The following is a 26,443-nucleotide window of genomic DNA, read 5'->3' as shown; positions in this document are numbered from 1 at the left end:
GGGGAGGCCCCGACCCCTCGTGCCGTTGGTCTGGAAGCCAGCCCCGGGACGAGCAGCGGGCAGGGGGCGGGGGGCTGGGGTGGTGGAGAGAGCTGTCCTCGGGCTGCTGAGGGACCTGCTCCACCGACCTCAGTAAAGGGCCCAGGCCCGGAGCACTAACCCCCTCCCGTCTTTTTCTCCGGCCTGGTCTCCCTCGCCCCCTTTCTCCGCCTTTCCCGCTCGCCATCCTCTCCCCCTCCCTCCTTCGGCCCCGGCTCCGGCTCTCCCTTCCTCCCGTCGCTCCCCACCCCCTCCCTTTCGAGTGCAGGCGTTTCCCGGCGGCGCACGGGGCCTCCGGCCTCGCCGAGCGAGGCTCCCGGGGGTGGCGCGGCCCGCCGGGAGTCAGCCCCGCGGAAGGGGTCGCGCTCGGGGCCGGCGGGGCCCGGCCGGACTGCGCGGCCGGCGGGGAGGCCGCGCGGCGGCGGAGCGCCGGCGGGGAGGGAGCCCGGGCGCCGCAGGCCGGCCCCGCGGAGCCGCAGTGAGTAGGTGGGACCGCGCGGGGCCGGGCCGAGCCGGCGGGCTTTGGCGGTCGGGGGTGGCCGCGGGAGCGCCCGCGCCTCCGGCCCTGACCCGGACCCGGGAGGGAGCGCGGGGGCAGTCGCGCGGGGGAGGGGCCGGGCCCCCGGACTCGCGGCGGCCGCTCGAGCTGCCCGGGCGCCTGGCGACAGTGCCGCCAGCGCCGCGCCTGGTCACTGCGGAGACCGCAGCCGGACAGCCGGGAGCCCCCGCGCCACGTCCCGGGAGCCGGGGGTCTCCCCGGAAAAGCGGGCTGCGCCGCTCGCCGCGCAGACCCAGGGCATCCCGCGCCTGGCCCGCGAGGCCCGGGCGCCGCGCCCTCTGCGCGGCCCGGTCTCCCGCACCCGCCGTCCCCGCGCGGCTCGCAGCCCGGTGGGCAGCGGGTGCAGCTCGGGGGCCGCAGAGGGGGCCGCCTCCGCCCGGCGCCGTGCGGCCGGCCCGCGCGCCCTCGCTCGCGTCCCGGGCTCACCGCGAGCCTCTAGCTCCCCCCGCCGCCGCTTCTGGGCACGCAGAGTCCGCGCCGCGAAGTCCCAGGGTCACAGCCGTGCCAAAGTGGAAGGGCGGGTCGGGGGTCGGGGGTACGCGGACGTCCACAGCGGCCGGCCGGGCCTCTGGGCCTCAGCCCTCGGGAGCAGGCGCCGAGTGGGAGCAGCCACAGCGTGGCCCGTGCCCTCTCGGGGTCCCGGGCTCATACTTGCACGCCCTGACTTTGTGCCTCTCTGTTCTGTGCAGGAGAAGCTGTGGAAATACACCCGGATCGAAACGCCCCTGGCTCGCGTGACCCTACCCCGGGAGAAGCAGCCCAGTTACCCGACATCGTGGTCAGCAGAAGCTGGGTCGGTGCCTGGGTGCTGCAGCTGCGGGAACTCGGTGCCTAGGAGGGCTCCTGTGCAAGGAGAGAAGCAGAGATGCCACATTTTTAAAGTTTCACAAAGCATCCAGCTGCACCCAGGTTCCTGGAGCAGGAGACAAACAGAATTAATGTTTTATACCTTCGGGTATAGGTTTGAGTTTTTTCCCCCTCATGCCAAGTATTTAAAACCTCTAGAAACCCATGATTTGACAATCAATGATTGCGCGATACTTTCAATTTGAATATTCAAAGGCTTAACAAAATGGACTATCTTCTGCAGAAATCCTGCACACAGGCACCCCACAGACAGTCCAGAGAAACAGGGAGTGAGACCCCTGTGGGTCCTGGGCCTTGCTTTTATTGTATTTTAAGCATTTTGCCCACCTTTCCACAGACAGAGCAGGAGTCCTCAAAGATGCTCTGTATTTCTGCCTCAAAGGCAGCTCCAGGAGCCCTGAGTGACTCAGGCTGACCTTCGTGACCACCTGAGCCAGGCCGGCTGGCCAGACCGATTCCCACGTCCCTAGTCTCCATTTTAAGGGAAAATCTCAGGTTTTGGGGAGCGAACACGGCAGGCAGTAGGTTCAGCTTGGGAAGGAGTCTTGCAGGCCCCAGGTTGCAGGCCGGAGGCCTGGCAGAACGCTCAGCTGTCTGCGCCGCATCTCCTCCTGGCCACTTGCTGCCGGCCCTGCCTTGGGTCCTGCTCTCTGTGTGCGCCCCAGACCCTGGGGTTTCAAGGCAGAATGCCAACCCATTTGCTTCTCCACAAGGAGCTGGGGATGCCTGTGTGGCCTCACTCTGAGTTTTTTTCTGAGGCTGGCGTTTCTTCCTGATGAAGTTCCCTCTTCTCTCATCTTTCTCTGTCTTGAGCCACCCCTGCCCTGTTTGCTGCAGGAGTTTGTATTGAGAGACGATGTGGACGAGCTTGGGTCCCGCTCATTTGAGCTGAGAGGAGGTGGATTTGTGTTCAGGCATTCACACTTTGGGTGAGAGGCGGGAGAGGCTTGCGCTCAGGATGCGGGGCCCCTAGGTCCAGGCCTAGGCCCCTCAAAAATGACGGAACTGTGCTGAGTTGTGTTCTCCGAGCACTTGCTGTGACTCTTCCGTGTGATGTGGAAACTTGAGAAGACAGGAGTGGTCCAGAGAGGGAGTGAGGGCCAGGCCAGACCCTCTTCCAGCTCCTGAGGGGAGGGGGCAGCACCAAATGACAGAGAAGCAGGATGGGGTTCCTTTTGCAAATGAGCCAAGACATTCCCATGAGGCCGGGCCAGGCGATGGTGACGGGCCTCTGTTCCCTGAGTTCTGTGAAATGCAAAAGCCCCATAGGCCACCAGAAAAATAATCCGAGTTCCCTTGAACGTGTCCAGTGCAGGGTAGAATGTACATGCCGATGGGAGAATGGAGGCCCCTTGGGGCGACAAGACGCTGGAGTCTGTGATGGGTAGGAGTTGCTTGGCAGAGGATCGGGGCTGGGAACACCTGAGATGTTAGCTGGTGGTGGAAGGCAGCATGGGGTGTGTCCGTTCACAGCCCAGCTGGAATCTCTCAGCTTCCGGAGCCTCTTTCTACAGAGGCCTCTGAGTCTGTGTCCTGAGTTTCCCTGATGGGCGTCAAGCTGGAGGACAAGACTGGTGAGGAGGGGAAGGACACTGGCAGTTCAGAGAGCCCATTTGCTCTCCCCCAGCCCTGCCTGGTCTGGGCACCGCTCCTTCTAACGGAATTGAGAACAGAACTGTGGACTTAGGGACGGTGGTCTCTTGCCCTCAGAGTTTCGTCCATTACTTCTTTTCTCTTGTGTCTTCCTCCTTTTCTTGTTTTCCACTTAGTGTTTTGTTTGCTTTTTAAAATCTTCCTCTCTGTCTTTTGGACTTTCTATTTACTTTTTTCCCCAAGTGTCTTTTTCTTTGTCTCGCTTCCTGTCACTGCTTTCCTCTGTTTCTTGACTGCATTGCTGTTTTTCTCCCTGGGCCCTTGAGTGTGTCAGTTTCCCTCTGTTCTGGGGTGCTTTCTCGTTTTTTTCAGGCTTACTCTCCTTGCTGACCTCTCCTTTTGTGTGGAGATGGACAGAGGTTGTCGGAGGTCACTGAGTTCCCTTGGCAACATCACTGAAGTTGATGCTGATGATTGGTACGTGATGTTTGCAGAGGGCAGGTGGAGGGGTCAGGGACAGCGAGAGATGAGGTCCTTGGAAGTCACAGGGTCTTTGGGACAGCGAGGAGCTCAGTCCCTTCCTTGAGAAGTCTCTGCCTGAACCATGGCAGCCGTTCTGGGGGCTTCTGTGTTGGCCCTGCTGCAGGGATGGATGTCCCAGGGCTGTCGCTGGTGAGCGACTTCAAGAAAATTGGGTTTCCTCAGGCCTCAGCCCTGTTTGGAGAAATATGTCTCCCAGTTTTTACCCCAGTATGAATGGAATTTTGTTTCCTGCTCTTTCTGTAATTGCAAAACCCCAGCCCAGATATTTCATGTCCAAATATCATGCTTGTGGATGCAAGGGGGTGTTCTTTCTAATGAGTCCTGTGAATCTTTCCTGCGGATCTGCATGTGTCATGAAGTCTGGAGTAACCAGGTCTACCCTGAGACCCCATTGAGTTGGATGGTCCTCACAGGAGACTTTTTTCAAGAAGTTGTCATTTACTGAGTGTTTATTGGATATCAGGCACATTGTACAGCCTCCCCCTTTCACAGATGAGGCTCAGAGAGGGGTAAGCAACATGCCCAAGGTTATTGAGCACATAAATGGCAGGAATGGGTCTCAAACCTTGACAAGTCTGATACTAAAGGTCTTGCCCTTAACTATCGTTGTCTTCCTGATCTTTTATCACAGAGGCTTTCAAAGCTTTTTGACTTCAACCCATAATAAGAAATTCATTTTACATGTTCACATGCTATATGGCAACATCTACATGTTTATTAAACTCCTCACGAAACAACGTATGCCCGTGGATGAGAGGCATTCTGACATTTGCTATCCCATCTTGTCCATTTCATTCTATTCATGAAACATTTATGTCGGTTGGGAGTCGCTGAGATAATTTGCTGGCCCACTAATGAGCTGTGACCAGCACTGGAGAGATGCTACATGCAAGACAAACACACTTGTCAGTGGTGTGCGTGTGAAAGTATTCGGAACTGTTTTACTGTCGGGGTGTGTGAAGGGACACACAGGGCAGCATGCAGACTGGAAAGCATTCTGTAAGGACTGGGGACACAGAACCCTGAAGGAGACTGGCCGGCGGAGAGGTTGAACTGTTCACTAAGCTAATTATAGTTTGTGCTTCTCAGACTAGCAACTCTTCCCTCTTGCGGGGGGCGTTGTCACCTCCAGGGTATCTGCCCTGAAGTCCTGATAATCACTCTGGGGTTTTAATAAAAGGCTGAAAATAATGTTGTGAGCTTTCAACAGCCTTTAACAGGCTCACCTGCTTAAAAATCTAACACAGGGTCCTGAATTTTGGATGTTGAAAGGGACCCTTGAGGTGCCAAGAGAGATGTGGAGCCTTTCTCCAACATTCCTGCTGGTGATCATCCAGCCTCTGGCTCCCTCCGCTGCCTGGCTGAGCCCCTGGCCCCTGATGGACGTGGGTTAAGGCAATGGGAACCGACTTTGTAAGGGAGCATGTTCCGCCATCAGCCTGCTTTAAACACAATGATCATTGACTGAGCCAAAATCCAATTATGTGTTAGTTGACCACCAACTGTTCTCTCGCTTCCACTCTCTCATTGTTTGGTTTGTTCACGGATTCATGCTTCCAACAGCATATACTGATTATGAGTATACACGATACTGAGATCATGACCTGAGCCGAAGTTGGACACTTAACCGACTGAGCCACCCAGGCGCCCCTGCCCTGAGCCATTTCTTTTTGAGGCTTATTATCTGTAATTTCTCTAGTTTTTCATATATTCTAGTTTTTCAGATCTCTGAGCCACTGAGCTCAGCCACTGAGAAACCCTTCAGTGTATCAGAGACCTTCTTAGAGTCACTGAGCATCCAGGGTAATGGGAATAGAATACATTTATTTTAAAGGTTTTAAATGGAATATTGAACTGAATTTCTTTGGCAGGCTTTCGTATGCAAACGACACTGGTGAGCATTATATTTTACCCCCAAAGTAGGAGATTTCATGAATATGAAAAGACTTTCAGTATAAGGAAGGAGGAGTCTATTCCCTCCAAATTTGACTACAGCTCTAAAATTCTCTTTATTAATGCAAAGTTCTTTTGTCATTTTGACTTTGGGACACTGTTACCAAACCTTGGGGGAAATATCAAGTTCCAAAAACATGGCAGACACGAGTACTTGCTGGGTCCGGAGTGAGTGTTTGGTCCATATGAAAATGACCAGGAAGACTTACAGATGGAGGTTGTTTAATGATTTGTGATAACTCCGTCTCCTGCCGTAAAACATATCCAAACTTTTAACTTTTCCTGAAGAGGCTTCTGTAGGGAACAAGCATTTGCTAATTTATCATTTAAATAAGGAAAATATTATCAGACACTGCTTGAAAAGTTCACCTTTTACTTAAAACATTTTTATTATGCCATATAAAAACATAGAAAGATGACTGTGATAAAAACCAATGAATATATTACCAAGGTTAAGAAATAAAACAGTTGAGTGATCTTTCATTTATGACTAAATTAATTTACTAAGCATTAAACTTTTGGATTATTCCACTCAAGGTATTTCATCAGGAAGAAGGCCAGTAGGGACATTTATCAGTTTTCCTAATGCAAAGGAGCTAATTCTTAGATATTTTTTTCTCTACGTTTTCTTCCTTTTGGAACTTGTAAAGATCTTAATACTGTCCTCCTCTTTCAGCTTATAAATGCACTGACAATGATATTGCATACTGCAAATCCACACATCTTATTTACTGGAGTGAAAGAGTAGAGGACACTTCTGTATCGGAGATCAAAGATAACATGGTGTTATCATTTACAGATAATTATAGAAGATTTTATTATTTATTTAACCTGATATTTAGGGATTCTAGTTCCTTATCGATTTATCATATTTGTTTTAATCACAGCAGAGAAAACACCCAATGTTGAATAACTTTGATTTATAAGATTTCTTAGCAACATATTATGCTATGTATACTACGTAGATACTAAATGAATATATGGACAGTTTCTGTGTGCTACATCAGAGTTCAGTAGTATTCTTTCTTAGAGATATTTAAAAATACGAAGTCAATCATCTTAAATATATTACCATTAACACCCAGTATCTACTACTGCCATCAACATTTGCAGAGAGTTTGGCTAATGTCAGGTAAGAAACATGGTAGTGTTTTCTCATACATCAGTCTCAGAGACCTGTCACCCGTAGTGTCAGGATGCAAACAGTTACTCATTTTTGTGGTGCTCTTTTAGTTCAGTTTAACAAAGATATTACTGAGCACCTACAACATGCTGGGCACTAAGCCAGACACATTGCTCACCCACTTGTGAGTGCTCTGCTTGATGAGTCTAGTCAGAGAATCACTTTTTACCCAGAATGAATGATTTTGCATTTAAACACTCTACAGTCAGTCGTTAGAATATAATCTGTAAAGGCACAGACTGATGTTTTAAATAGAAAGGATACTTGAGACAGAACATAACGATGAAACCTAAAGAGAGTATGATTTTGGTGTGTGGTTGGTAGAATCACTATAGTGTAATGTGACTTAAACCTTGGATCAATCTATAGTTACTTCAGTTTTTTAAGTGTAACTGATGTCTTCTTTCTTATGACTGTACTGTTTAGATTTACATATTAAAAAATGGATCAAGGGTGCCTGGGTGGCTCAGCTGGTTAAGCGTCTGACTCTTGATTTCGGCTCAAGTCATGATCTCATGGTTCGTGGGATCCAGCCCCGTGTCTGGTTTGGTGCTAACAGTGCAGAACCTGCTTGAGATTCTCTCTCTTTCTGCCCCTGCCCTGCTTATGCATGTTCTCTGTCAAAAATAATTTATTTTAAAAAGAAAAAAATGGATCACAAAGATACTAGTGACACATATGTATGTGTGTGTGTATATATATATATATGCATATTTATACATATATGTACAAACACACACACATATATATACACATACGTATATATGTATATATGTGTGCATATGTGTGGGTACATCTGTATGCATGTAAATGTGTATTTTATTATTGGGATTAGGAATTATTTTCCCTTTGTGGAATTTCTTGTAAAGAATTCAATGCTTAAGAGAACTGGAGTATTTCTTCCCCTACCACAATAATACCATCATATTCTATTAAGTGAGCTGTCAAGTCGTAATGCTCATTTAAAAGCATTTATTAAATAAACCAGGTAGGGGCGCCTGGGTGGCTCAGTGAGTTAAGCTTCTGACTTTGGCTCAGGTCCTGATCTTGTGGTTCACGGGTTTGAGCCCCGTGTTGGGCTCTGTGCTGACAGCTCGGAGCCTGGAGCCTGCTTCAGATTCTGTGTCTCCTTCTCTCTCTCTCTGTCCCTTTCCCGCTCATGTTCTGTCTGACTGTCTATCTCTCTCTCTCTCTCAAAAATAAATAAATATGTTAAAAAATGAAATAAGCTAGGTAAGGATGTGGTTTCCTTTCATTCTCTGGGGTTTGTATAACATTGTGGGAGGAACACAAACACTCAGCTACATGCCGTAATGTCTGTGTCCAGCGATTTGGGAGGACTGTGGATACTGCGGTTTCTGCAGGGGCAGATTTGCTTTCTGCTTCTTCTTGACATTATCATCTAGCCAGCTGTCTTGGGTAACTTGAACGTGCCATCCCCATCTCGGCCTACTTTAAGCCTCACGCACCTAAAAGAGATAGTGTTTTGAATCCGAGTTCTCTAATTTTCCCTCCTTTCCCAAGAAAGTTATGAGTCTGAGGAAAGCAGGTTTAAGGAAGGAGAGGGAGAGGATGATGAGCATTTCTTTCTGACGCCGGCCTTGTACATTCTTACGAGAAGGTGCAGTAAGTCCCTGGCGTGCAGCAGGAAATAGAGAGTAGTTGGGACTAGGGAAATAGGATTAATTTCTGTGTCATAATTTTGTAGCGTGGTTTCGCTTTTTAACAAAGTATCTCAGCTTCCCAGAATAAACCAGAACCAACTTGAAATACATGTAATAAGATAGAAATACTTTGTCAAGGAAACAGAATTCCTAAAAACCATCTACCACTTGGAATTACTAACCCCACTCCCCACACCCCAGTCCCCCTTAGACTGAGCAGCCAAAATGGATACTTAGGCACCGCGTGGGCCTGTGCAGGTCTCCTTGCTTGTAAATTAATTTTGTTAAATGCTACAATGCTTCAAGGAGAGTATAGAGTGCACCGAGCTCGCTGCACTTACCCCGGTCTGAGGTCTGGTTGTGGAGCTGTACTTACCTGAGAGTCAGTGCATCTTCAGGTTGTGAGGAGACGATCGTAACGCGTGAGAAGAGTAGAGCAAACCACGGGGAATGAGCACGTCTAACACTCAGCATTAACAATCAGACAGGAGTTAAAGCGATGTGGACACATATTTTGGTTTACACAACTACTATTGTGCTGTGTGCTTCTTAGTAACAATGGTAAGCAGCAGTGGACATAACCAATATAGAAAAATGGCTTTTGAGACCCTTGTGGAGACCCCTAGATACACAGAGAGGCCAAATCTCTTCTTTCTGGTGCAGGGGCCTGGATGAGGGAGGGCTCTGCTAACGATTCCGGGACCAGGACTGAGATGTCAAGTCTCACCAGACTTAAAGAGCAGCTCTCTGGGCGCCTGGGTGACTCAGTCGATTGAGCGTCTGACTCTTGATTTCGGCTCAGGTCGTGATCTCGCAGTTCATGGGATCAAGCCACACGTCAGGCTCTGCACTGTCGCAGAGCCTGCTTCAGATTCTCTCTCTACCTCTCTTTCTGCCCCTCTCCTGCTCTCTGGCTTGCACATGCTGTCTCTCTCTCTCTTCTCTCTGCCCCTCCCCCTGCTTGCAAGTACACACACACTCTCTCTAACTAAAGACATAAACATTAAAAAAAAGAAGAAGAAAGAGCAGCTCTCTTGTGCACAGAAGTTGCCCCACTGCACTCAAGAGCTAATGTTGAGGGAAGTGAAGATAAGGCTGTGACAAGAGGTGGTGAGAGAGAAGAGCTGGGGCAGGGGACCCAGGAGAGGGCAGCCCAGTGGCCGGGAACCCACCAGTGCTCCTTCCTGATCTGCTTCTGCAGGGCTGCTCTCCCAAGAGGGTGCTGAGGGGTGTACGGCAAAGGAAGGCTCCCTATCCAAGCATTTCTGCGGGCACCCCATAAACAGGGAGTGTACTTGCTTAGCCAGAAAATACCATTGAAGGCACAGAGGAGGAGTATCAATTAGTCACTTCTAAGTGTGAATTAATGCCCTTATTTGGTTTTTCTGGACTCCTACCTAGATGGGGTAAAGCACAGGACACCATAACAGAGGATGTGATCAAAACTGTATTAAGTGGCTTTACGCAACCAGGTGGAAAAGGAGAGCAATGGCCCCCAGGAGATGGAGGAAAAAGGCATTGGGTCAAGAGGGACCAGAGGGGTCAGGAAAATGTGATAAGGGAATAAGGAAAAGAAGGTGGCAGGAGAGTAATAGAAAGAGTGTGGGTGTGACCTGTGGGCCTTGACTCATGCTTTGCAAAGTCAAAGGGCATGCAAGGCTTTTGTGATGGGCTTTGTGAACTCCACTGGCAAAGGAATCTACAGCAGTCAGACTTATACATGAGACAGACAGAGGCTTCAGACGTCAGTTTCTTCATTTATACACAATAGGAGCTATACACTTCTGAGCAATGAGCCACCAACAAGGTCTTCCTTCAAATGGGGGATGTTGTGTGTAATGCTACTGATGCACATGTGACAATCTGTCCTGCGAAGCCTCTTTGCTTCTTGGTATTCTGTGGTCTGTTGTTTCTTGTCGACAGCCTAGTCCTGCTCTCACCATTTCCTTTATTCTTACTTGATCACAGAACACCCATTTCACTAATCCACTCTAATAAGTATATATATATTTTTCCATCTGAGAAACAATGTAGCTTAATTAAGGCTATCATGGATCAAAGAAACTTTGGGGCCTATTTTTTTTGCTGGGGGGGGGGGATGGTGATTAGACTTGTTTTTTGACATTCTAGGCTTTAGGGCAGAGTCAAAGCTGTGTATTTATGAAGCCATAGTCTCCTGACCTCATCCAATTTTAACCACAATAAAGCATTTATATATGGTACCATATCTGTTACTGGTCCTTTTTAAGTCACTAAGGAGAGACACATGGATAACACTTTACTCTTCAGAAATTCCATGGTACAAAATGAGTTTGGTTTTACGTGCCCTAATCTACACTGTATCCTATGCTTTCTCTCTTACTGTAGGACACACATAGCTCATCACCAAGAAAAACTGCACAGGAGGATCAGTGTATTTCATGATCTGCATAAACTTTTTAATGTAATTTAAGAAAACTACGAGCGCTAAACATGATAGTTCAAAGATAACAGAAATTCAGAATGTAAGGTGTTACTAAAGTTCCAAAAAGGCATCGCTCTCAGGTGTCTCACTAGAATACGGTCTGATGTCCCGAATTGACGTACGTTGTATTTCATGGGGCTGTGGTAGGGAGGATTACAGATGAATCCCGTGGTCTGTTAACAAAGGGCAGCCTGATGGCCTGTTCTGAGAATCTGGTTCTGAATGAATAAGCTACCACACTGCAAATGGTCCATGAAATACAGAACCCCGGAGAGAAAAGCCCAGCAGAAGTCCTTCAGTGCTCCCCTTCAGTAAGCTCTACGGCACTCATATGACCCCCACGCCATGCTCCCGTCTTCTTTGGTCCACGAAGAAGGGTCCTGAAGGGAAGGGGTGTCTACCCCCTCCTCTGGGGCGAGGGGCACCACCTTGTGCGGTAGATCATTGGACATGGTCATGAAAGGGGTGAAGGGATACGGGGGTGGGGTGGGGTACCCTGGCACATGATACAGATCCTCTAGTGCATGCAGGGAGTAGGACTGAGCCCCAGCTAGGGGGGCCCCCCAGCTGGAGCTCCTGTGCTGAGTGCTGGTCCCAGACTCCAGCTGGGAGAGACATCCTGTGCTGGGCGGCAAGGTCTGCGGGGTATCGGCGGGCACGGGGTCTGCCTGGCTGAGACCATCGGGCACCGTTTGCTCCCATGAGTCCCTCTGAGGAGAACGGAAAGGTCACTGGGGTTAGTCATTAGATGATACTCCGACGTGGACAGATTTCCTCACCAACACTGGCTGTGGTCACACCATGGCTTCCAGAGGGGACTTGGTGTCCCCTCTCTGCTGTTCCAGCTTCCTTACCAGGCACCTGTTCCCTCTGGTGTCTAATACCAGCAGTGAGAGTTTTCGTTCCTTTCTTACTCTAGAATTAGATTCTCTATATTTATTACAATTCCTTTCCCCAGAAAACACCACTAAAGGAGTGAAAGGAGGGAATAAAACAAACATTTATACAGCATTTCACCCATTACGACGTACTATGTCTTGCATTCTTTTTAAGCTTCACCCTACCCGGGGTCCTAGAATGCCGTTTCCACAGTGGGGACGCCAGTGCTGGCCGCTCCTGGGAGGAGTACGTCTCTAAACTACATGGTGGGCTTTTGCCCTCAGAGAGCCAAGAGGTAGAACTTCCATAGGCTTAGAGCTGGAAAGACTTGGGTTCACTTCATGGCTGTGCCACTTACTAACTTTCTCACTCTGAGTACCTCACTTTGTTCATCTGTAAAATGGGGCTTTAAGAATTGTATCCTGAGTCGTTGCAAGTATTAAAGGAACAAAGCCACACAGGAGTTCCTGGCTGGAGGAGGTAACTCCATAAGGTTAATTCACCCCCTTTTGTCTAAAATCCCATCTTTAGAGATTCATTCCTTTGTAGTTGAAGGCTTTACAGTTTTCTGTAAGTTGGGTGTTGGTATTCTTCAGATCTTTAGGAACTCACCACTTTGTTAGGATTGAGGAAGAATAAGATTCTATAGGGTAGAAATATTGTGGGAGAGGGCGCAGGGGGACTGGGAGGTTAGGAGACACCTTGGTGGCCTGCCCTGGCAGATTACAGCCTAGTCTCGTGGGAGATGTCACTTCAGTGAGCTTTCCTTGTGTGCTGCGGGAACGATGGGGGAGCGTCTGGCAAAATGAGTTGAGTCCTAACAAAATGGATACAAACTTGCCTTAGAGTTGTCCCCTCCCAAGACCCTAGACAGACAGACCTTGCGGGGGTCGTGGTCTGCGTGGATTTTGAGGAAGGGCCCCTCTCGGAGCGTACCCTGGGAGAACAGCCTCAGAGGTGTGCCGGGCAAGCCGGACCTGACTTCCACCTGGTTACCAAGCGCAATGACCGGCCAGACCTCACCTTACTCCCTAAACGGGAGACCCCTGCATACTCACAAGCACGAAGTGCGTGGGGTCCCCAGGGAAGGGTGGAGGCAGGAGCGGCGGCAGGGGCGAGGCGCTGAACAGAGAGCTGGTGCTGGGGGTCAGGCCCGGCGGGGGCCGGTGGTCTGCGTAGGGTTCCGGGAAGTAGGAATCCAGGAGGGCCGGGTGGCTCTGCCCTGCGGGGGACTCACAGGGAAAGGGCTTCGCCGGTGAGGTGCAGACGTCATTTGCAAACTGTTTCGTGTTGTGGAAATCCGAGTCAGAGAGGAAAGATCTTCTGACACCATAGTAACCTGACGTTACCGGTGAACCTGTTGCCAAAGGAAAAACAAACTGGCAACAATCTCTCCATGGGAAGTCCAGGCAAATCTGTTGCAGCTGAGACCCTCCACGTGGGAAACGGTCTTTTTTTTTTTTTAATTCAAATTTGCATTTAAATTCTAGCTAGTTAACATACCAGTGCAAAATTGGTGTCAGTAGTAGAATTCAGTGATTCATCACTTACATACAACACCCAGTGCTCATCATAACTGCCTTCCATTTTTTTTTTTTTTTTAAGTTTATTTGTTTTAAGAAAGGGAGCGCCAGCTGGGAAGGGACCTAGAGAGGAGGAGAGAGAGAATCCCAGGCAGGCTCTTTGCTGTCAGGACAGAGCCCATTGTGGGGCTCAATCTCACAAACCTTGAGATCATGACCTGAGCAGAAATCAAGAGTCAGACACTTAATCAGCTAGGCCACCAGGGTGCCCCAGAAGTACCCTCCGTAATGCCCATCACCCATCTAGCCCATCTCCCGCCCACCTCCCTCCATCAACCCTCGGTTTGTTCTCTAACGTTAAGAGTCTCTCATGGTTTGTGTTCCTTTCTTTCCTTCCCCCCTCCAAGATGTTCATCTCTTTTGGGGAAACCGTCTTTCTAACATGGGCTGAACACCAAGGCAAACATTTAAATAGAGAAATGCCTTGAAAAGCATTACATATTGCTGCATTGCCCCTTTTAACTGGTCCAGCCCAAATAACTAATATGTTTAAAGTTCATTCCGCCTTTGGAGAGGAGCTCATTGGAGACGGTGCCGTAACTTCTCATTCGCTCACTCCAAGTGCATTTACTGTGCACTTTCTGTGTTCCAGTCACTGTGCTGGGAAAAGTTTGGGCTTAAGGAGACAAGGAAAGGAATCCCTTGACGTTTACATTATATCAAATGAAGCGGCTTTTTTTTTTTTTTTTCAACAGCTTCTGAGCTCTGTCCCCATAGACTCAAGACTACTAACAACAGGCTGCTTCTGGGTGTGTTATCCGAGATGCAGTATCTCTAGATAAGGTGATAGGATAACCCCACCCCCAAATCAGAGGTAGGCTGTATGCTGCTTCCACCTCTTTGTATACTGACCTTTTATCAGATGTCTCATACCTAGCAGGCATCAAGAAATGGCTTGCTTGCTTTGGGATGATAGAGCTTCTCTGCAACCAAGTCAGAAAGAGGACTGCCAAAAAATGTGTTTGCTGGCTTTGAGGAGTCTGGTGTTATTTGCTGCCCTCTTGTGTCCATGCCGAGTCCCTGACTCAGCTCACCTGGGCCCTGGGCGAGTTTGGGAAGGGAATACCTCCCACAGAAAGCTTCCCTCGGTGAAACCAGGGGAACCAGATGAACCTGAGAAGAGTCTCTTTTACGGCAGGGCCAGTGAAATTGTCTCATAGGGGAAACGAGGTGTTCGCTAAAGACTTTCAGACCCAGTGGCTCCGCTGTAGCAGGAAACACATTAGCATTTAGAACATGTTCCGGGAGGTAGACTCAAGCTCTGTACAAGTGATGGTTTAATTATTCCAGCTGGTGGTGGATGTGGTCTACTTAGCTAAGATCTGCGCCCTGAGGTCACAAAAGGGCTGAGCTTGTCTTTCTTCCCTTCCCTCAGCCAGAGTGGCAGCTCTGTCCCACCCACTCTCTACTCATCCTCCCCAGAGATCATACCCCTTTGTTATCGTGACACAGTCATCCATTACTCCACCGACACAGGACTTTGGCCCTTGACACGAGGTGTGGAACTTTATATTATGCTCACTACTCCCTCAGCTGAGTTGCAGCCCTCTTTCTAATCTACCTGCCAGCTCCATGGGGGTCAGGGCTTATGTCTTATATTTTGCTGTAAATCCAGCAGCATAACACCGTGTTCCACAATTATATGTAAATTTATTCATTCATTCGGAGGATATCAAAATTCCCCGTAGAAACTTACAGCAAATTCTACTCCTTCTACTGGCATCTGAAATTCTATAGCCCCAGACTTCTAATCTGCTCATGAATTTGAAAGCTGCAGTCAGGGGTTTCATCATAAGCATACTTCCACAGGGGGAAAAAAAAATGTGCAAGTGAAAATTAATATCAATAAAGAAAATTCTGTTTCATGCCATGAATTTGTATCCACGGGAGTGACTGAAGCCGAGGGGAGAATGAAGAGTATGTAAACAAGTCTTCTAGGATCTCATGTCTATATTCCCAGTTTCCAAATAAAAACAACCATGAAGAAAAGAAAGAAAGGAAAAAAAAACACAAACCCTTGTGCTTTCTTAAGTGTATATTTTTCTCCTTAAAAAGAGGAGGAATAATTCTGGAAAGTACGGGAAGCTGCAAAAATTTCCTTCTATAGGAGGGAGCAGATGTAGCCAGATTCCAGGGATGATAAACATGTTTGGGAAACACAACATACAGACATTCAGATATGCGGGGTCTCCTTTTGGCCCTTATTCCTTTTCTTATCCAGCTGCGAAGCTTCCTAAAATCATTTGAGAAAGCCTATGCCATCTCCGAGTCTGGGCTCTGAAAGGAGTGTGTGTTAGTGTGCACAGGCGTGTGCACGTGTGCAAAGGCATCCCCAACACTTTTGCTAAGAATCAGAATGCCCCTTTCCCACCTCTGCAGGAGCACTGAAGGACACATATGTATTGAAATGAATACCAAATGCTTAAGGTGCCTGATGTACAGAGAGCCCTCCATAAATGGTAGTTTTCTTCACCTGCCTTTCTGTTTCAAAGCAGGCGCATAATCTATCGGATCATGGTCCCAGAATTGTGCACATTTTAAAACCATATCGAGGGCCTGTTACTGCTTTCGCTCACTAAGCTTCTGCAAGGCCAGGGATGGAAAGGCCGCCTTCAAGACAGAATGAATTCCAAACTCAGGAATGATTGAATTAGGTCTGTCTTCACTGATTTTCTATTTTAAAAATAACTTGTTCGAAAAAGTAAAATTTCGAAGGAGCTGTAAGGCACTTATAAAAGAATGGAAACCCCAATGCCGGATTGAAACTCAAAAGGGAATTAAGTAACTGCTCGTTGAGCTTCAGCACTCACCTGGCATCTGGGCAAACGGAGACGGGGAGTTGCTGACTCCGCTCTGGAAGGCAAAGAGAGTGTTAGTGTTTTCTTTAGTTCCGAGCTCAAATTAAAAAAAAAGAAAAGATTAGGGATACATTTGATAAGGTTTATATCCTGATACTAAGAAACATTACTTGGGGGCTGAACAACCTAGGTTAAGAATTCAAGTATCAGCGGGGCGCCTGGGTGGCTCAGTCGGTTAAGCGTCCCTCCGACTTCAGCTCAGGTCACCGTCTCATGGTTCGTGGGTTAGACCCCTGCATCAGGCTCTGTGCATCAGGCTCTGTGCTGACAGCTCAGAGCCTGGAGTCTGCTTCAGATTCTGCATCTCCCTCTGTCTCTGCCCCTACCCTGGTCATGCTCTGTCTCTCTCTCTCTCTCGCTCAAAAATGAATAAACATTAAAAAAATAAAAACTTCAAGTGTCAGAGTACAAAGTTTTATGAGGGACAGAGTCAGAAACCAAAGTTCGATTCTAGTAAACATGCCGAAAAGCTCAGGCTAGATGAAATGGAATAATTTGTACTTCATTTTTTTTACTGTTTGTGGTAATATAAAATATATACCATGTGCTTTATATACACACATACATATGTTTGGCATTTGGCTTCAGCACTGAGTGGTCACTGTTTTACGGTGTGCCTTTATGTAGAATCAAAGCTCCAGCCAGAGTAGGGACCTTGACTGTGGCTTGTGCTCAGTGCCCAGAACAGAATGTGGTTCATAGTAGACACAATAAAAATGTGTGGAATAAAGATACAGTCCTCAAAGAGCCCACGGTCTAGTGATCATGGGAGGTTGGGGGATGTTGTCTGTTTGGTTATGTCCCCTCAGAAGATGTATGGGAGTCCTAACCCCAGTACCTGTGAATGTGACCTTATTTGGAAATAGGGCCTTTGAAGATACAACTCGTTAAAGTAAGAGGAGGTCATACTGAATGAGGGCGGGCCCTAAATCCAGCGTGACCGGTGTCCGTATAAAAAGAGGAGAGAGAAACACAGAGACACAGACACAGAGGGGAGAAGGACACGTGAAGACAGAAGGAGAAGTTTGAGTGATACAACGTCAGGCTGAGGACCACCGAGGACTGTGGGCCGGCAACAACCAGGAGCTGGAAGAGGCAGGGAGATGTGCTTCCCTAGATCCTTCAGAGGGAGTCTGGCCCTACTGATACCTTGATTTTGGACTTCTAGTCTCAGAGCTGTGAGACAGTACATTTCTGGTATTTTAAGCCACTCCGTTTGTAGTTAATCTGTTCCTGCAGCTTTACTTAGGTGATACCTAAGCTGACCTCTGAAGGAAGCGTATCCGGGGGTGCAGAGTCTTAAAATATACAACTGCAAATTCTGGCTCCACGATGCCCCCCCAACAAAGTTGTGTAGGGAAAAAAATAGCTGTTGCAAAAGTTGAGAGTCCTCAGCATCTAGTTCTTTGGATCTGAGCTCTTAGCCTGGCACTCAAAGTGCTGCAGACCCTCGCAAGTTGGAAGAGACTTTATGGAGAGCCTCGTGCAAGCACCCACTCAATGCCAAGGTCCTGTCCATGTTATTAACGCTGAGTGCACTGAGCTCCGAGGGATGGAGAGCCCAACACCCTCTGTGAAAGCCCATTTCTTCTCTGGGCACTTTCGACTGTCACAAAGTAGGCAGAAGAGAATCATTTTCTTATTTCTCATCTTTTTGGTCCATATACAATAAGTTTAACCCTTCTTCCATATATGGCTCTCCAAATATTCAGAGACAATCCACCATTTCTCCAAGGTCTTAATCAGTTTGGGCTTCTCTACCAGCAAATACCATGGACTGGGGTGGCTGAAACAGGAAACATTTCTCCCAGCTCGGAGGCTGGAAGGGTGCCCATGTGATCAGGTTCTTGGTGGGGAGACCTCTCTTCCTGAGTGGTTTGAGCATGGCCTTCTTCTCACTGTGTCTTCATGTGGCAGAAAGAGAGATCATTTCTCTCATGTGTCTCTTCCATGAGGGCACTAATCCCAATCACAAGGGCTCCACATTCATAACCTAATTAGCTCCCAAAGGCCCCATTTCCGAACACAATCACATGGGGGGGTCAGGGCTTTAACATATGAATTCTGAGGAGTCGAAGAACATTCAGTTCATAGCACCAAACTGGAATTCAATCTCGTCCAAGCCAAAATGTTCTCCAACCATTCAGAAGTAGCACAAGTTAATTTGAGCGAAGAAGACTCTGGACCCAGAGTGTATGTGTTTGAATCCCAGCTCTGCCTCTAATTAGCTGTGTGATCTTGGGTACATGAACATCAAATTGTATCACACCTGCACGTAGGTATGCACATATCATGCAAGCACATAGAATAGCTCCTGCCATAGAGTGAGCAGGAAATGAGTGTTAGTTACATAGTGCTTATCATTCACATGCGTTCTTATGCCCCTTCAAATCTATGGCAAGTTCCTCTAAACATGCTCTGATTTATGTGTCTTCCTGTTGAATAAGTTAACACTTTTACGTGGCAGGAGGGAACCACGGGCAGGCAGGGCCAGGGGTGCCTACATCTCTATGGGAAGCAAAGGAAGAAGCAGTGATTAAGCACAGAAGCACTTGTGTTTGGGCACAATTTCCCATGTTGCGGGGCCCATCTTATCCTGGGGTTCCTCCGAGTCTCAGCTCTGTCTGGCTGGGTGTTTTCTCGAAGGCGGGCACTAAGGCCTACACCCTCTGGCTTCTGCGTCCGCCTCCTTCCGGGTGTCTGTGGGCTGTGTCCTGAATGCTGGCCAAGGGAGATGTCCTGCTCCCCTTCTCCCACCTTTTCTCCCTGCCTGCTACCCTTAAGCTGCTCTGGCCAAGGCTGGGCCAGGCTGAAGGCTTCTGTGAGACGCAGACATAGGCCCAACCTGATGGACGAAAGTGTCAGCACCCTATTCTGCTCTCAGACGGCTCTTCGTCCAAGCCTCTTCCCCAAGGCGTGGATAAGGCCCAGTCTACGCTCTACACATCTCTGCTGTGAAAGCTTTCCTGTCATTCACCTGTGCCACCAGTCAGTCCCGGGGATCTCCTCACACCCCTTCTCCTTCTGCCCAGGCCCCCTCATTCCCGTGGAACTGGAGCGCTGTACCCTCCCCAACCCAGATTCAATACCCAAAGACCCTACAGCAGTTTCCCAGTTACGGGTCTCATTGATTTTATTTATGATTTGATGAAAAGAAGCCTCTCGTGTTCATTTCTCCTACACGGTTTTTGCTTTCTACCTGCTGTGGAAATTACCAGTGTGTTTTCATTGTTTATGGTTACCCACAAAATTTTACCTTGTGTATTTAACAAAGACTACGATCGATACCTGAAAACTCCCACTGACAAAGTCCTCAGAACATTAGCTCTCACTAGGCCTCTCCCTAATTTATGTGACTGTGCTATTTTCTGGCATTTTAGGTTGTTTCTTTATATTGCATCTTTCCAATTAGACATCATAATTATCATTTTTTAAAAAAGTTTACTTATTTATTTTGAGAGAGAGAGACAGAGAGAGTGAGCAGGGGAGGGACAGAGCTAGAGGGAGAGAGAGAATCCCACGCAGGCTCTGAGATATCAGTGCAGAGCCCGACTTAGGGCTCGATTCCCTGACTGTGAGATCATGACCTGAGCTGAAATCAAGAGTCAGACGCTTCACCGACTGAGTCACCCAGGCTCCCCATCATCATTTTATTAAGTAAATCTGTATTAGATTTACTTATGTATTCACTATTTTCTTTGCTTACTCTTCCTCCAGACTATTTTTTTTTTAGGATTCATTTTCCTCCTTCTGGAGTAATCCTTCAGGGGCACCTGGGTAAAGCCTGTTTGAGATGCTCTCTCCCTTCCTCTCTGCCCCTCACCCCCTCTCTCTAAAAAGTAATCCTTCAGAAAATTCCTTTCCTGTAGGTGATGTTGGTGGTAAAATGCTTCAGTTTTTGTTTATCCTGAAAATATCATTTTTTTTCCTCTTGTACTTAAAAGAGAACATTGCCAGGTTCACAAATGTAACTTTATAGTTCTTCCTGTCTCACCACTTCAAAGATGTCACCCCACTGTCTCAGCTTCCATGATTGCTCTTGACCTTATAGTTATTCTTTAGACAATTTTTCTTTCCTTTATGCTTTTTAAAAAGAAATTATTGTGGGAGTATAGTTGAATACAATGTTACATTGGTTTCAGGTGTACAAATGTAGGGGTTTGTCAATTCTACACATTACTCAGTGCTTACCCACGGTAAGCGGAGGTGCCCTCTGTCACCATACAATGTTACTCTAATATTATTGACTACGTTTCCTGGGCTGTGCTTTTTTTCATCCCTACGACATTCATTTTATAACTGGAAGTTTGGACCTCTTATTCCCTTCACCTATTTCACCCATCCCCTCCCCCTATATATATATATATATATATATATATATATACCACATCTTCTTTAACCACTCACCTGTTGAAAGACACTTGGACTGCTTCCATAAGTTGGCTATTGTAAATAGTGTTGCAAGAAACATAAGGGTGCATATATCTCTTTGAATTAGTGTTTTTGTTTTCTTTGGGTAAATACCCAGTCATGGAATTACTGGATCATATGGTATTTCTATTTTTAACGTTTTGAGGAACCCCCATACTGTCTTTCACAGTGGCTGTACCACCTTGCATTCCCACCAACGGTGCACAAGGGTTCCCTTTTTCTCCACATCCCCCCAACAATTGTTTCTTGTGTTTTTGATTGTAGCCATTCTGACAGGTGTGAGGCGATATCTCATTGTGGTTTTGATTTGCATTTCCCTGATGATGAGTGATGTTAAGCATCTTTTCAGGTGTCTATTGGCCATCTGGATGTCTTCTCGAAAAAAAATCTCTTTAGGTATTCTCCAATTTTTAAAGTCTCTGCTTTTTAATATACTCCTTTGGTCTTCAAATTTCTTCAAAGTGACCTCATTTTAACTCTGGAAAAGTTTCAACTGTCCTCTCTTTAAATATTGTCTTGTCTGTATCGTCCCCATTCTCTCCTTCTGGGGCTCTGTGAAGATGTTTGTTAAACCTTTTACCTTCACCCTCTATACCGAAAACCTCCCATTATACTCTCTATATCCATGATTTTCTGTTCTATATTTTGGTATAAATTGCTATCGACTTCTTCAGAAATACATCCAGTTCACTAATTCTTTCTTCAGCTAATTTGTTTTATTTATTTATTTATTTATTTATTTGTTTGTTTGTTTGTTTATTTATTTTGAGAGATACAGAGACAGTGCGAGTGGGGGAGGGGCACAGAGAGGGAGAGAGAGAATCCCAAGCAGGCTCCACACTGCCAGCACACAGCCCAATGTGGGGCTCAAACTCACGAAGCTGCGAGATCATGACCTGAGCTGAAACCAAGAGTAGGACGCTCAACCAACTGAGCCACCCAGGTGCCCGCTCATACATTGCGTTTTAAACATTGTCAATGAATACATATTTTTTCATTTATATAAATTCCACGTGATTTTTTTTAAAAAATCCACCGCCTAGTGATTTCTGTTAGTCTCTAGTTGAATGTTTGCTACTTATTAAGTGACTGCATATTTTGTATTTGGTAGTTCTAATACCTAAAAGCTTTAGGCATTTGAATGTATTGTTTATTGTTTATGCTGACTCTCGCTCATCCTGGTTTGCTTCCTTATGCATTTGGCGATCTTTGGTTGAAACTCATATCTGGTTAACCTTCATCTGTGAAAATCTGGGGTTCTAATTTGAGATTGTTTTCCTCCAGAAGATTTATGTTTGTATTTCTGGGGAGCCAGCTCCCTTCCCGGTTCCCCGGTTAATCTTGGAGTCCCAAGTTCAGCTCCAACCTTGGCAACTGTTTAAGGACTGTCATGCATGAAGCTAACTTGGACACCTGTTCTCAGGGGAACTTGCCTTTTTGGTGTGATCACCTTCTCATCATTCAATGTCTTAATTTCTCATCAAACAGTTTCCCCAGCCTCCCATACCAGCACTCCTTGCCCCTCTTCCCCCAGCCTTGGAGACTTCCCTTACTTCCTGCCAAGTCAACAAACTCTTACTAAAATGTGTTTTATGCAGGACCCAGTTTTGTTGTGGGTGAGATCTCCCCACCCCCAGACCATCTAGTCTGACCCAAACAATTGAGTACCTAAATATTGAGTACTTAAATTAGACATAGATACCTTTCTGTTTTTTACACAGCACAAAATATTTTATTTTCTTCTAACTTCCAAATTCTCTCACAGAGATTTAAATTACAATAGAAGTAATTCATAAACCCATACTTGCCATTTCATAGACAAACTGTTAAGCATGTGCCCAGATGTGTTATATGTATTATCTCATTTAATTATCACCACAGTCCCTAAAGAGAGGGAATATGATTCTCATTTCAATGATGAGGGAACTGAAGAGTAGAGAAATAACCCAAGTTCCCAAATGGGTGGAGGTGATGGTGATCGTGGTGGATGGACTCAAATAAGGACCTTTGGAATTTCAGATCCTATTCATTAACTAATATGCCATGCTGTCCTCCAAGAATTTTGATATCTCAAAAATAAAAATAGAAAAATTTCCTATGTAGTTAATTTTTTTTAAGTATATAGGAGACTTGGGGACATCCAGCGAGAGGATGTAATTATACCAAAGCTCACAAAGAAGATTGCCACTTTCCTGTCTGACACCTACATATATATATATATATATATATATATATATATATATATATATCCTTAGTCCTCCAATGGATATACTATTTTGGGGGGTCAGCTTTACTGAGGTGCAATTTACATATAATAAAATTCCCAAATTTTAAACATACAATTTGATGAATTTTGACAAATTTTGACAGACTCCTGTGACCCGCCACTATAATCATGACCTAAAACATTTCCATCAGATTAGTTGTTTTATAGTGATACTGAGCACTGCCCTCTCTGTGGTGGCCTGGGAAATATTTAGGGGGGTGGATATAAAAGGCAATGATCACGCACCCTGTCAGCTGGCCTCACAGAACATAGCACTGAGTTCCAACGGCTCTGTGTAGGGACTGGAAAGGATCTCCCTGGACAGAGTTCAGGGCTGGCACTTACTCCCCATCTCCTTCTCAGACCTCATAGGTTGAGGAGGAACAGGCTACCACGTGAGTCTTTAGCATGCGCCCTCGCTGTCATCGCACGTGTGAAGGGAAAGCTCACGTCCCCTTCTTCCTGCTTCAAGATACTATGTTCACACAGTTGCCTCTGATCATATGAATTCTCCAGAAATAATATTGAAATTAATACTGAAGAGCCCATAACTTTTGACCAAGCAAGATGGTATATAATTTTTATTTTGCATATAGCAAACAACAGGATCTCACAATGCCAGGTAGCCAAATTCAGAGGTTTATATTTGAATGAAATTTGCCAGTCTGCAACTTCCTGTAGCTAACACAGCAGCCTCACAGCTGCCCCAAAAGCCCCTCCATGAAAATGAGTTAATTTGAACTAATGGGTCATCCAGGTAGTGAAGTGATAAGATTAGGAGTTTCACCTTGAGTACATTTATTGTCATTTTTATGACCCAATAATATTTTCAGTTGCCAATCTGGTTGAAGAAATATACTGAAATGTATAAGGAAAAGATCTCCGACTGGTATAAGATTTTTCACACTACTATATAATTTATTTCTAAATTCTAATGACATACTTTAGAATGTGGCTCTTTAATCTTAAAGATAATTGCTACTAATTAGTAATTATTACTAATTACTAATAATAATCATAGCCACTCGTGGATAGCTGGGCTTCCTTTTCAATTTCTATTGTTTTTGAGAGAGAGAGAGAGAGAGACAGACAGACAGAGTGTCAGAGGGGGAGGGGCAGAGAAAGAGGGAGGTACAGAAGCAGGCTCTAGGCTCCCAGCTGTCAGCACAGAGCCCCATGAGGGGCTTGAACTCATGAACTGTGAGATCATGACCTGAGCCAAAGTCAGATGCTTAACTGACTGAGCCACCCAGGTGCTACCCAGGCACACAGGCACCCAGCTGGGCTCCCCTTTAAAGGAATTCATAGCAGTCTATATATTTAATACCTCATTGTCATCACACCTTTGGTTGAGAGAGGGGTTGAGGATACTATACTGTACATTCTAAAACCTTGTTTTAATATCTGAATTTAGGGGCACCTGGGTGGCTCAGTCGGTTAAGCGTCCGACTCTTGGTTTTGGTTCAGGTCATGATCTCACGATTTCGTGACTTTGAGCCCCATGTCGGGCTCCAAGCTGACAGTGTGGAGCCTGCTTGGGATTCTCTCTCTGCCCCTCCCCCACTTTCACTATCTCTGTCTCTCTCAAAATAAATAAATAAACTTAAAAAAAATAATATCTGAATTTAGACCCATCATAAGTCATATGATTTTCCTCCAGCTTTGAAATTAATGTAAAGTTAATGCTGGATGTAACACAATTAGTCTTTCAGTGGATCTCCATGTTAGGTTGGAATGTCTTCTTCTTCCAGAAGAGAACGGGCATAGAGAATCAGATGCCTTACTTAATGTTAAACCATGTAGTAGAACCAGGTGCATTCTGATTGGTGTGAAATCTTATACTGTGAATAAACCATACTAACCTTGCTCTAATGAACTTTATTAGTTTTGCAAAGTTTGAAACAGGTTTTGATTTGTGGGCCGCTTATCTGAGTTCCATGGTAATTAGCCATAGGTAAGAAAAATATCCCACAGTGAATAGGAACTATAGTTAGAAGCATCTACCATGTGCCAGGTGCTTTCTATAAGGCTATCTTATTATAAACTAAATACTATCGCCTCAGTTTTACAAACAAGGAAACCGAGCATCAGAGAAGATAAGTAATATGCCCAAGATCCCATGTCTAGTAAATTATGGAACTAGCTATAAACCCAGAGTCTCTGCCTCCCATATTTCCGCTCTGTCAAGCTCTCAGTGACGTAACAAGCAAGTTCTCTGCACATGCCCCTTCCGTCAAACCAGATATTTCCTGGGCACCTCTGATGTGCATGTCACAGTGCTGTGTAGACAAAACGCCACTCAGAGGCTTGCATTGGGATCCACTTAGGGAGACAAGCCAGTTCGTGGTAGATTAAATATGGTCACAGTTTCTTTGCAGCCCACCCCCACCCCCTCCATTAAGAAGTGGAGTCTGTCCCGCTACCCCTCAGGTCTAGGATGGTTTTGTAACTTTCTCTGACTAACAGCATGTAGCAGAGGTGATGATGTGTGCACTTCAAACTCTAGGCATCAAGAGCACGTCCAGTTTCACCTTTGCTTGAAATCCTGCCTTATGATCTCCTCTTCAACAAGTCAGTCTCAGCTCCTGGAGTATGACTGACTGTGGAAGTGAATTCCATCACTCCTGCCGAGGGCCAGAACTGACTGCCAGATATGGGAAGGAGGCCATCTTGGACTTCCAACATGGTGGAACCTCTGGCTAAGTGCAACCACGTGACTGAGCCCCGAGGAACATCCGGCCGACTCACAGGATTGTGAGAAAGAATATGTAAGTCTCATCACCTCCTAAGGTTAGGGTAGGTTCTCATGCAGCAATAAGTAGCTGATGCAGATGTACCCAGGAAAAAGTAACTCACGGATGCCAACCCAGGCTAGATTATACAATGTGAAGGCAGAGTGGAGGGGAGTTACTGCCTTGGGGAAAGGTGACTGAGTCCGTTATGTTGTGGGAGATATTGGAGTCCTAGTTTCCAAGTGCATGGTACATAATTTACATATTTAATTGATTTAGTAAAAATGTATCACGTGCCTAGTATGCATCGGGATTGTGTAATTTCCAGAAATAAAAAGGATAGGGCATGGGTTCTGTTCTTAGGGAGCAAACAGTTTCATAGGGAAGACAGTTGCACAACTGTATAAATGGGGTTGGGAGGACTAGCATTTCATGAATATTTACTTCATGCCAGATTCTGTACCAAGCACTTGACATATACGGGTGTGTGTTTCATCGTTTTTATTAATGGCTCATATTTTTGTGCTTTGTGTCTTCTGCTCTGCACTAAATGATTTGTGCAACATTATCATTAAATCCTCACTAATGAAATAGATGGTTGTAAGTTATTATCTCTAGACTACAGACCGCAAAACTAATAGATGGTATAATGGACTTGTCCAAGGTTGCAAAGGCAGTAAGGGATGTAGCTTGATTTAGTGCAGATGGGGGGTGGGGGTGAGCATGAGGGCTGGGGGTAGAGGTGAGTTGCTGTCTTGGGGGAAGGTGACTGAAGACACTATATCGTGGGAGGTATCTGAGTCCAGTTTTGAAGGATGAAAGGAGATCA

General features: G+C 46.4%; 1 protein-coding gene across 1 annotated transcript in view; it reads right to left on the bottom strand.

Moving 5' to 3' along the window:
• Window positions 1-10,829: 10,829 nt before the first annotated feature.
• CD1H11orf53 (chromosome D1 C11orf53 homolog) overlaps window positions 10,830-26,443 on the bottom strand; it is a 29,353-nt gene continuing 13,739 nt past the window's right edge. The window contains exons 3-5 of the mRNA XM_042958911.1: window positions 16,138-16,180; window positions 12,803-13,101; window positions 10,830-11,575 (exon numbers count right to left, since the gene is read on the bottom strand). Of these exons, the coding sequence (XP_042814845.1) occupies window positions 11,174-11,575; window positions 12,803-13,101; window positions 16,138-16,180 (744 nt within the window). The 3' untranslated portion in view covers window positions 10,830-11,173. The remainder of the gene's footprint in view (window positions 11,576-12,802; window positions 13,102-16,137; window positions 16,181-26,443) is intronic.

This window comes from Panthera tigris, chromosome D1 (assembly GCF_018350195.1).
Source record: "Panthera tigris isolate Pti1 chromosome D1, P.tigris_Pti1_mat1.1, whole genome shotgun sequence".
Lineage (NCBI taxonomy): Eukaryota > Metazoa > Chordata > Mammalia > Carnivora > Felidae > Panthera > Panthera tigris.
Note: the sequence above shows the minus strand (reverse complement) of the source record. Positions and strands in the feature narration are given on the sequence as shown.